The sequence below is a fragment of the Podarcis bocagei genome, assembly GCF_964188305.1.
Source record: "Podarcis bocagei genome assembly, chromosome: 13".
Taxonomy (NCBI): domain Eukaryota; kingdom Metazoa; phylum Chordata; class Lepidosauria; order Squamata; family Lacertidae; genus Podarcis; species Podarcis bocagei.
In genome coordinates, this window is record NC_138138.1 from 50,006,740 (window position 1) to 50,019,490 (window position 12,751).

Consider the following 12,751-nt stretch of genomic DNA (forward strand, 5'->3'; position numbering starts at 1 on the left):
GACACAGGGCACAACTGTAGCAGCAAAACTTCACTCCTTCCTTCTTTTTCTTCTGATAACCAGGACGGCAGGAGTCACTGCACACAGAGACAGGCATCACCTGCCCATAAAGGGGAAGAAAAGATTAGTAGAATGGGAGAAATTGACAGTCTCTCTGTTTACTCTGTAAGCACATGGTGAACATGGAAGAATTCAGAACAGGGTACATGCAATATAAGCATGCCACAATGTTCCAAAACAGTCCTGAGCATATAATGCATTATTTTTGAAGTCTATTGTTTAGAACCACACTTCTTAGAATAGTTTGATAACCAATCCCTCTTCCAAGGAAACTCTGGGAATTGTAGCTCAGTAGGGAAAATAAGGCTCTCCTAACAACTCTCAGTATCCTTAACAAACTTCAATACTTAAGATTTTGAGGTGGAAGCCATTTTGATTAAAGTAGTCTAATTGTGCTTTAAATGTAAGGTGTAAATGTGGCTTGGTTACCAAATGGTGAAAACCTCCCAACAACAACAACAGCAAAGACGGTTTCTTTCCTCTGTTAATAAATAAACAGAAGCTGTTTATTTAGACATTTTCTTAAGAATGTTTCCCATCTAGAGGACATTTCAGTACAGTACATATTGACAGTAATCTTCCATCTGATCTATGTTCAAACACCAGTCCTTTGGGAGACAAGAATATTTTTGTATCTCCAACCAATATGGCAGAAGGCATAAAGTGAAAGCATATCAGGAATCCAAACCTGGTTAAATCTCCTGTGCCACACAATTATGTCTGTATTAATGATGAACTCTTTTCCTTCCTGAAACTTGGCATCCACCCTTCCAACTTTGACTCTCTGGAAGGATTTGTTTGGGAAAGTGACCATGTTCGTTATGTCAAATCCACCTCTCCTCTCCCTGTTATCTTGAAAAAAGATTGCTTCTCCAACTGAGTTATTAAACAAAATGCCTTCAAGAAATGGGTTCAGCTAGTGGAAAAAGAGCAAGGGTGGTTAGGAATGGGATCAAAACCTACTGGAGTCAATATGCTGAATTTTTTCCTTGATTACATTGCTTATGTAGTTTCATCTTACAACAATTTTGTAATAGGTTATAGTTAAGGCAAGAGAACCAATATAGTATTGTCCATAGAGTGTCAGACTAATACCTTGGGAGACCAGGATTCAACCTGAGGGGCCAGGGACCAACTGGGTGCATTACCTTGTGTTCCTTTGACAAAAAGGTGTGCTATAAATGCAAAAATTAAAAAATGTAAAATATGAATGCAGGTTTTTTGTTATACAGTGGTGCCTCGCAAGACGAAATTAATCCGTTCCGCGAGTTTTGTCGTCTTGCGATTTTTTTCGTCTTGCGAAGCACTGTGTAGGGAAAGTTTTGGAAAAGCTTCAAAAATCACCAAAGTCTTTAAAAACCTCAAAAAAGGCTACCACACCGCGTTCTATGAGTTGCTCCTCGAAGTCAAGTCGCAACTGTATTAACGGTGTTAAGAAAAAGGAAACAAACTTGCAAGATGTTTCCGTCTTGCGAAGCAAGCCCATAGGGAAAATCGTCTTGCAAAGCAGCTCAAAAAACAAAAAACCCTTTCGTCTAGTGAGTTTTTTGTCTTGCGAGGCATTTGTCTTGCGAGGTACCACTGTAGATGTCCTAGGCTCTGTGGTTTAACCCACAGCGCTACCCGCGTCCCTTTTTGAAAATGACTTAGAAATAGTTATTTCTTCAAAATGCAGCAGTCAAATTAGTGGCTGGGGTTCCATTTAGATCTAACATAACCTATTTTACAACAGCCATACTGGTTGCCAGTTCATCTCTGGCCCCAATTCAAGGTGCTTACTTATGCATTTAAAGTATCATGTGAGTTTAAATATTCCCAAATATCTGAAATACTGCCTCTTGGTTGCTGAGATCAGCAGATGATGGCCTCTTATTTGTTCCTTTCCTACCAGACACTAATATAACCTGTTTTACAACAGCTTTACTGGTTGCTAGTTAAACACGAATGTTTAAAGTCCTAAATGACTCAAGTCAGACATATCTGAATTACCGCCTCCTTCCCTACAGGCCCTCTTGAGTGCTAAGATCAGCAGAGGAGGCCCTCTTGCTAGTTCCTCTCCTCTCAGACACTTGAGGGGGGTTTGCGGCCCAGGAGAGGGCATTTTCTGTGGCAGCCCCTAAACTGTGGAACTCCCTCTCCACAGGGATACACCTGGGACATAAATAGCTTCTGACGAAAAGACGCACCTCTTTACCCTGGCACCTGACACCTGAGGGGTATATTTTTAAGACCCACCTTATGTTGGTTATTGTAACTTGTTTTAAACTGTTTTTTTTGCTTTAATGTGGTAACCCACCCTGGGAACTTAAGATATGGTATTATTATTGTTGTTGTTTTAAAGAATAAAATTGGAAGGTGCATGATTTTGTTCTATTCGCTTCATGAAAATGAGATTATTTCATTATGAATACACTACCTTCCAAGGCTGGAGATCTTGAAGACTTTTGCCACTCATTATTGGACTGCGTTTGTATCTAGATGACTCTATGGCATGCAAAGCATGTGCCACAGCATAGACGGCATTATAGATACTGTAGCTGTGACCAGTCATGTGCATTTCAAATATAGATGCAGGAAGATTCTCCAACCTCTCCTCTCCAGTACAAGTTTCACCAACCTCTATCAGCTCCTGGGAGTCTGGAAATAAACAGTTAAATGCTTGCTCCCAGAAGTCCTTGAGAAAGCCATCTTCTTGATTCCAGCCAGGTTTTACGATCTGAAGAAAATCCTTAAATCCTTGAATCTCAGCAGAGTGAATTGTGAAGGACAGGGCGCCTTCAAACAATTGAAAATCCCATACGTTCTGAACGCCTGTTAAGGTAAAATCCAGCTGGGCTGTCATAACCCACACCTTTCCAAGTGAGGTACCCTCATTGTAGCTAGGAAAACCTAGGAGCACATATGCATTCACCCATAGAATGGTCATAGAATCTCCATAGATGACAAAGATACTGACTTTGCTCTCTGAGAACGCTGGATAAATAATAGATGCTGATACGTAAAATGCAGTGAAATTCGTTAAATCATGTTGGTTGGTGATCCTTTGTGTGAAGGCTGAACAGATTCCATTCTGAGAAAGCAATGGCTCCAGGGTCTGTATGAATTGTTCTCCACTGTTATCGTCCACAGCAAAGAGCCCAATCCAGGTCCAACCAAAATGCTTCAGCAAGTTAATGATCCCAATGTACTGGTTTGCTTCACTTGGGACCATCCGGTAAAAGGAAGGCCATTGTCTTGTGTGCTCAGAGGTGAATGAACCATAAGTGAACTGATGGGGGAAATGCAAATATTTTAAGAGGCGCATCTGAGCCTGTCGACCTGTGCAAAACAGGAATGTTTATCAGGGCAATGGAAAAGCTCCTTAAGAAGACTGTTGTAGGTGATAAGATAAATTTTGGGAGCAGGCCAAAACTCCCTGAAAGATTGCTGAAATGTAGCCTGCGGGGATGTATTATTTATTAACTGGTATATGAGAGGGTCTGAGGACTAGCATCTTTTAAAATGAAGTCACAATTCATTTCATTTCCTTCTTTAAAAAGAGGGTATTGCAACTGCTGCACACTTGGGAAACGGCACCACTAAACTTCAGGGGGACTTGCGTTAGGGAAGTTTTTGGATTTCTCACAGCCATTCCTCTGCTTATTCTGACCCTCAAAATTACTCTCAGCATTCCAGGAGAAGAATGAACTTAGTGACTATCCCCCCTTCATCCATGGATAAATCCTACCTGAGGATACTTGTATAGGCTTAAGAGTTCTGCCATATGGAAGGAGACATCAGAACCAAGTCCCCCAATGACAGCTATGAGGTTTTTCTGGTTGTTGCATTTGTAATTGGGGACAAATCTTCTGAATTTGAAGAGCAGGTCCATAGTGGTCTGATAAGTCATCCTTGCGTCATAGTAGCTGTCATAGATGTGGAACCCAAGGCTGAGATTGGGCAAGATGCTGGGATTCCCATTGATCTCATTTACGGCAAACACCAAGGCCAGGATGTGCTGGTAGAATTTTAGCACCACACTGCAGAGAGAGTTTGAATGCTCTTTCAGCAAAATAATAATAATAATAATAATAATAATAATAATAATAATAATAATAATAATAATAATAATAATTAATACCCCACCTTTTTGGCTAGGTTTCCCCAGCCACTCTTTCTGACTAACAACAGAATATTAAAAAAACAGTAAAAACTTCCCTAAACAGGACTGCCTTCAGATGTCTTCTAAAAGTCAGATAGTTGTTTATTTTCTTGACATCTGATGGGAGGGCATTCCACAGGGTGGGAGCCACTACTGAGAAGGCCCTCTGCCTGGTTCCCTGTAACCTCACTTCTCACAGTGAGGGAACCGCCAGAAGGCCCTCAGAGCTGGACCTCAGTGTCCGGGCTTTGCAATGGGGGTGGAGACGCTCCTTCAGGTACACTGGGCCGAGGCCATTTAGGACTTTAAAGTTCAGCATCAACACTTGGAATTGTGCTCAGAAATGTATGCGGAGCCAATGTGAGTCTTTCAGGACCAGTGTTATGTGGTCTCAGCGGCCACTCCCAGTCATCAGTCTCGCTGCTGCATTAGGGATTAATTGCAGTTTCCAGGTCACCTTCAAAGGTAGCCCCACGTAGAGCATGTTGCAGTAGTCCAAGTGGGAGATAACTAGAGCATGCACCACTCTGGCGAGACAGTCTGTGGGCAGGTAGAGTCTCAGCCTGTGTACCAGATGGAGCTGGTAGACAGCTGACCTGTATACAGAATTAACCTGCGTCTCCATGGACAGCTGTGAGTCCAAAATGACTCCCAGGCTGCACACCAGGGTGGGCACCAATACCAAGAAGGTCCTTTGCCTGGTTCCAGCAGCAAAACAGTTTAGAATAATTCTGCTCCATCCTGTCTATAACCAAATTGCTTGCCATAGGGACAACAATCGTGGCAAAACCTAGTTACAAAGTGGTGCAAGTTCCTCAATTATTGGTATAGAAACTCAAGACTGGGTGGTGACAGCCACATACTAACCAGCTCAAACCTTTTCACACATGGAGTTTCTCAAGTAGACTGAAGGGGAACAAAATCCTACTTTGTTCCAGGGTGAGCAAAGCCTGGAAGAACAGCTTTCTCTATGGTATTAATGCATGAATTAGACTTATTTCATGCACTAATTAGATTTAAGTATGTTGGTTATATGAGGCTGGTTATCAAATCCAGAAAAATAGAACAGGACTTGCAGCAGCAATGGAAATGATGCACCAAGACAGATCATTTTAAGCAAATATTAGTTTTTTTTCTGAAGAAGCTGTTGTTTGAAGCACACATCATTATAACATATTGATTTTCCTCCCTCTCTAAGAAGCTTCCCTTACTGGGAAGATTTGCCATGGTATCAAGGTTGTACAACAGGTGGCTTGTAGGTATTCCTCAGGAAATAATAGGCATGATCTCCCTGTTATTCACTGTTCAAATCTACCATTTATGTCAATCTCTACAGGCAGCTGACTAAGTTTCATCTGGTTCACGCAGCACTATTTTTCTAGGAAAAAAGGTGTCTAAACTCACCATGACCACCTCCCCCATTCTCTTAGAAAGTCAATTATTACATTTTTTTTAATTTATTGCATTATTTTGTGTATTTCTCTTATTTTTCATTGAAAATAGTATTACAGTGGTACCTCGGGTTACAGGCGCTTCAGGTTACATACGCTTCAGGTTACAGACTCTGCTAACCCAGAAATATTACCTCAGGTTAAGAACTTTGCTTCAGGATGAGAACAGAAATTGTGCAGCAGCGGCACAGCAACAGCCCCATTAGCTAAAGTGGTGCTTCAGGTTAAGAACAGTTTCAGGTTAAGAACAGACCTCTGGCACAAATTAAGTACATAACCAGAGGTACCACTGTATATTTATTGAGAGTGAAATTCTTTATTTACTGGCAATGGAAATATTATTTACTGACATTTTGAAAGTTTCTTTTATTCTATATTACTATATTCTAATGGATAACTGAACTTTACTTTGTTTGATAGTGACCTTTTCTATTATCCCTAAATTGTATTGGATCAGATTTTTATAAGATGTGTGATCTTTCTTGTATATTTTGTTGTTCTTCCAGCATGTAAACCACCCTGTGTATAGCAATGTAAAAATATGGTATCTAAAAGTAAAAGGAAAATGAAATTATATCCTATTATTTGTATGAGCAACTGGTTGAGTGTGTGATCTAGCCAAGATCAGATGAAGCAGATTAAAGGGGGAGGTGAATGCTTACTTTGGAACCTCGAACAACTCATGAGAAGGAAGTATATTGAAGAGTAGTTCATGGAAATGGTAAGAGATGTGAGAAGTTATCCCACCAATGATGAGGCTCCCGGGCTGGTACCACTCTTGTGGAACAGGGAGGGGATCATTCATGTGGCACTTCCTGGTATCTGCTTTACATTGTTTGGGAAGCTGAAGCAGCAGCAACAACACATGTAGACCCACCATCTTTACAGCAATCTTCCTCTCTAGCATTCTCTTGCTCCAGCATCCAGCCTTACATTAACGCCTTACTTTGGGTGGTGCCTGACTCTGCCAATAAAGGAAAACAACACACTTATCTTTAGCGTCAGCAGAATTCGAGTGCATGCCTTAGCAGGCTAGTAGAGACAACCAATACAGAATCAATACTGAAGTCTGTTCTACAAAATGGCAACACACATTGCAGCTCAAACTGGCAGAACCTTACCTACATCTTGTCACTCATCAGTGACAGGAGACTTGCTTGTTTTCTGTATCTACTTATGGAGACAGTGCTTTTACTAAATGTTGTTATTTTCTGAAACACCACTGCAGCTTTGGGCAGGTGAACAAATGACAGTAATTTGGACACCTGCAGGGGGAGATAGGTAACTTTTACTAAATGTTGTTCTTTTCTGAAAAACCACTGGAGCTTTGGGCAGGTGAACTAATGACAGTAATTTGGATAGCTGCAGAGGGAGATAACTTCCCTCTGCAAAGTCACTGTGCCAGAAGCACTTCAGGTAGCAAACATATTTGCTCTCTACTTGAACCTGGCAACGAGAATGTTATGCACCACAAGGAGACAACAAATGGGTGATGCGTTCTAGACTTCCAGGAAGGGCAAATTCATACCCTAAAGTGAATCCACACATTTCCATAATTGTGAAGGAAGCTCAGAGTATCAATGCTGAAATGGGCAAAAGAAATGAGAGGCACAAATACAAGATGGGTGACACCTGGCTTGAGAGCAGTACATGTGAAAAGGATCTAGGAGTCTTGGTTGACCACAAACTTGACATGAGCCAACAGTGTGACGTGGCAGCTAAAAAAGCCAATGCAATTCTGGGCCTCATCAATAGGAGTATAGCATCTAGATCAAGGGAAGTAATAGTGCCACTGTATTCTGCTCTGGTCAGACCTCACCTGAAGTACTGTGTCCAGTTCTGGGCACCACAGTTCAAGAAGGACACTGACAAACTGGAACGTGTCCAGAGGAGGGCAACCAAAATGGTCAAAGGCCTGGAAACGATGCCTTATGAGGAACGGCTAAGGGAGCTGGGCATGTTTAGCCTGGAGAAGAGGAGGTTAAGGGGTGATATGATAGCCATGTTCAAATATATAAAAGGATGTCATATAGAGGAGGGAGAAAGGTTGTTTTCTGCTGCTCCAGAGAAGCGGACACGGAGCAATGGATCCAAACTACAAGAAAGAAGATTCCACCTAAACATTAGGAAGAACTTCCTGACAGTAAGAGCTGTTCGACAGTGGAATTTGCTGCCAAGGAGTGTGGTGGAGTCTTCTTCTTTGGAGGTCTTTAAGCAGAGGCTTGACAACCATATGTCAGGAGTGCTCTGATGGTGTTTCCTGCTTGGCAGGGGGTTGGACTCAATGGCCCTTGTGGTCTCTTCCAACTCTATGATTCTATGATTCTATGAAATAATGACCACTGTCCAATCCCAGTTTTTCGACCCACACAAGATACAGCACTTGCCATGTAGTTTGGAATTGTTTTTGTATTCTGGTGTTAAACAAATAACTGCTACTAATTTATGAGAAAGCTGCAACAAGACTGTGGAGGCTTGAAAGTGTCAGGAGCTCGTCCTACACTTGAATAGGACCCTGGCAGAGACACATGCCCCACTGGCATGTCCTCTCCCTCCTGGTCGATCGTTCGGGAGTTTAAAAAGCTTTCATCAGCCCTCTTCAGCCCAAACATCACAGCAACCAATGCCCAGTGGCGTAGCGTGGGGGGTGCCAGGGGTGCCGGCCGCACCTGGCGCAACATTTGGGGGGGCGCGTTTGGGCGGCCCTCCTCGAAGAAGCAGGAACCCCACTGTCCTCGGACCTCCTCCGAAGCCTGGCGGTGGGGCGGAGAGACCTTCTCCCCGCGCCAGCCTTCGGATGGCTGCTCCGAAGCCTGGCGGTGGGGCGGAGAGTCCTTCTCCCCGCGCCAGCCTTCGGAAGGCTGCTCCGAAGCCTGGCGGTGGGGCGGAGAGACCTTCTCCCCGCGCCAGCCTTCGGAAGGCTGCTCCGAAGCCTGGCGGTGGGGCGGAGAGACCTTCTCCCCGCGCCAGCCTTCGGAAGGATGCTCCGAAGCCTGGCGGTGGGGCGGAGAGACCTTCTCTCCGCACCAGCCTTCGGAAGGCTGCTCCGAAGCCTGGCGGTGGGGCGGAGAGACCTTCTCCCCGCGCCAGCCTTTGGATGGCTGTCCTGAAGACTTGTGGTGGGAGCAGTGGCGTAGCGTGGGGGGTGCAGGGGGGCCTGCTGCACCTGGCGCAACATCTGGGGGGGCGCGGAAGAGACTCGAGTGCTAAAATCCACAGGTTAGGGGGCGCAAATTACTTGCCTTGCCCCGGGATAGGGGGCACAAATTACTTGCCTTGCCCCGGGTTAGGGGGCGCAAATTACTTGCCTTGCCCCGGGTGCTGAGAACCCACACTACGCCACTGCCAATGCCACCAGATATTAGCACACTTAGTGATCCACAGAGTCTTCGCAGCTTGCATAACAGACCTCAGCAACTCAGCATTTTGGCTAATCTGCTTTATTTACATATAAACACACATGGAGCACTGCAACATGGCTCCCTCTCTTTCTGGCATCAGACAGCAAAGAGAAAGAACAACAGTCCCACTTCACGGAACACGGTAACACAAACATCCTGTCTTGTCACTTCCCATTCTATGGAGTCAAAACATAAACCGTCATGTGATAGACAAAAATCCCCTGACTGCAATCATGGAGCAGGAATTCTAACAGAAAGCCCCACCCCCCCACCCCATATATCCTTCTTATTGAATATTGTTCATGATTCACCTGCACCAAGCTTGCAGGGAGGTTAGATTGTATCTGGTCTTCACTGAGCATTCATTCTGATTTGTTTGTGTGGAAATTATACAATAATGCACATTCATTCTGATTTGGAATGGATGAGAAATTTGACACAGTTTTTATTTGAGCACAAATATATGAAATCCACTCTTTCTGAAGCAATAGGAGAACCAAAGTTCATGACATTATCCTAATTTTGATGCAGTTCTCCAACAAATGACCCTAAAATATACATATTAGCAGAAATGGGTATAAAAATGAAAACAGTATTTGAAAACAACCCACACAAATTCAGCTGGATGGCTCAGTTGGTTAGAGTGTGGTGCTGCTTGATAATGCTAAGGTTGCAGGTTCAATCCCCACATGAGACAGCTGCATATTCCTGTATTACATGGGGTGAGACTAAATGATTCTCAGGGTACCTTCCAACTCTTCAATTTTATCATTCTTTGAATGCATTATTATCATGGGAAATTGCTGGCCAAAATATGTACATTATTCAAAACTGCACAAAAATATTTGTTTATTAGGAGAAATTTGCACTAAAATGCTGATGAATCTTCTGAAGGATTTAAGTGGGGAATCAAATTACTGCAGAAATGTGAAGATCTGAATTTAAGATTGGGAAATGATCATTCCGTTCCTAACCCTGATTTGACTGCAAGGTGCATATACATCTACCCATTAAAAATAGTTCATCCCATACTTTTCAGTCCCGCCCCTATTACTTTCCTAATAGAAAACAGTCTGCTTTTTGTGGCTTGGTTGCACTAGGGCAGCAGAACACTTTAATCCACTTGAAATGCACAAACCTGAAGTTCTGCTATATGATGGAATAAATCCCAGATAATACTGGCAGTACCCTGTACCCCCACCACAGTCTTGATAGAACCCCTGATATTCACAGTTGGAGGAAAGTCCTCATTGTTATTAACACATGCAGAACAGATAGTATATGTTATATAAAACAGGCCTGCCATACATCTGGAATTTCCCGGACATAGCTGGAATTTGGCCCACATAAAAGTGTCCGGATGGAAATTGCTGAAATCCATATGTACTGCAACCCATGTTGATGTTGGGAGTGTAGATTTGTGTGAATCTTTTTGTTTTCTTTCCTTTCCTTTTTGAGAATCAAAACACCTTTGAACTCAACAACTTTAGATGACAATTTTACCCTTCAGAAACAAAGTGTCCAAATTTTCAGTTTCTGAAATATGGCAATTCTTTATAATACCACAAGTGAGTTTGAATTGTTACTACAGTACTGAAATTGATAAAAGATGAAGTGCTGTTTCATTTAATCTTAAGTGGCAACAACTATGAAATAATGTTGAATAAATATCTCCAATACCCACATACCAACATATTGAGAGCATGGGGGAGAAAAGTCACCAATCCTTTTTTCTTATTAGTTGTTCCCGATTGTTCAAGTCAGGTCTCAGGACAATGATGAAGCATTTAGGAGCAAAGATGCAGCCCAGTAACCCAGCACTGGAAGCTAAGATGGAGAAGATCTCCACAGCCACCATGTATTTCCCCTTGGTGCTCAGGTAGGTTGGAACAAATGACAACCAAACACTGCAAAACACCAACATGCTGAAGGTGATGAATTTGGCTTCATTGAAACTGTCTGGCAACTTCCTTGCCAGGAATGCCATGGTAAAGCTGATGATGGCCAGAAGTCCAAGGTAGCCCAGAACAAGATAAAACATGATGACAGACCCTTCATTACATTCCGATATGATCTGTATAGGTACTGACTGCATGTCCAAATTGGGGAGTGGGGGAGAAATTGCTAGCCACACTACACAGATGCCTGCTTGAATCCAAGAGCAGAAAAGGACAATGGAGTTGGCCAATGTTTTCCCCACCCACTTCCTCATGCTGGACCCTGGTTTGGTGGCCATGAAAGCTACAACCACAGTGATGGTTTTTGCCAATACACATGAAACTGCTACAGAGAAGCTGATTCCAAAGGAAGTTTGTCGGAGGCAGCAAGTCAACTTCTGAGGTCTTCCTATAAAAAGTAAAGATGAGAGGAAGCAGAGCAGGAGGGAGACCAGGAGAGTGTAGGTGATGTCCCGGTTGTTGGCTTTGACTATGGGAGTATCTTTGTGCTTAATAAAAGTTCCTAACACCACAGCTGTGGTGAGGGAAAAAGAAATAGCAACCAAGGCTAAACTGATCCCTAGGGGTTCTTCATAAGACATAAAGACTGTCAGTTTTGGGATGCATCGATCTCTGTCCTTGTTTGCATACTGATCTTCTGGGCATTTGGAACAGTCATCCATGTCTGAAGCAAGAAACAGTGGTCATCAAATGCTAAAATTGCATATGAAATGTGCAAACAACTTAATTTTAAAACAATGCTTCAAATGTTTTACAAATGTTACTATAAAACAGCATTCATTTTTAAAATAAATACTAAAAAGGCCTTCTTGAAGAACAATTCAACATAAAATAATAATCCAAATAATCTTCTATCTGAACTGTGAAAAGCCAGGCAAATCTCTCTCGCCCAGCATTCAGACACTGTACTTGGAGCTACTCCCTCTACTGTCCCTACATTAAGTCATTTTTCAGAATGATTCTCTCCATATCAACCAGCCTGAGCCCCGAGGTCCATGGGGAGGGTTTTGTGTGGTCACATTGAGCAGCATGTAGGAAATAACCAGGCTATAAATTGTTGAATTTGATTAGGTTCTAGTTAGGGTTTTTTTGTAATAATTTTATTGATGGAAACCTTTTTGAGGACATTAAAAAAAAACACAAATAGAAGAATAACAGAAAGTGCAATAACAAAATTGTCTAAACTTTTAAAAAAATGTCCCCCCGCCCCCTGAAAAAAGCTCATTCCCACTCATAATCAAACGTATGGACTGAAAGCATCTAGAGTACTGGTAGGCAAACAAAGGCCTGGGGGGCCCAATCGCCTTCTAAATTTGGCCCATGGACCGAATTTTTACATGAGTAGAATGTGTGCTTTTATTTAAAATGCTTCTCTGGGTTATTTGTGGGGCATAGGAATCCCCCCCAAAAAAATGTCTGGTCCACCACAAGGTCTGAGGGACAGTGGACAGGCCCCCTGCTGAAAAAGTTTGCTGACCCCTGATCTAGAGAGACCTACCCTTCTGGGTGGAAATCTTTCCTTCTGGACACAGGGCGCAACTGTAGCAGCAAAACTTCACTCCCTCCTTCTTTTTCTTCTGATAACCAGAATGGCAGGAGTCACTGCACACAGAGACAGGCAGCACCTGCCCATAAAGGGGAAGAAAAGATTAGTAGAATGGGAGAAATTGACAACCTCTCTGTTTACTCTGTAAGCACATGTTTAGAACCACATTTCTCAGAATGGTTTAATAACCAATC

General features: G+C 42.8%; 2 protein-coding genes across 2 annotated transcripts in view; one reads left to right on the forward strand and one right to left on the reverse strand.

Annotated features, from left to right (window-relative positions):
* Positions 1-12,751, forward strand: part of LOC308571994 (uncharacterized protein) — a 282,420-nt gene that overhangs the window by 62,281 nt on the left and 207,388 nt on the right. The gene's annotated exons all lie outside the window — the stretch shown is intronic.
* Positions 10,771-12,751, reverse strand: part of LOC308570787 (vomeronasal type-2 receptor 26-like) — a gene marked incomplete at both ends in the record, with an annotated part of 7,765 nt that continues 5,784 nt past the window's right edge. Inside the window, 2 exons of the mRNA XM_081165705.1 lie at positions 10,771-11,675; positions 12,510-12,636. Coding sequence (XP_081021831.1) covers positions 10,771-11,675; positions 12,510-12,636 — 1,032 coding nt within the window. The remainder of the gene's footprint in view (positions 11,676-12,509; positions 12,637-12,751) is intronic.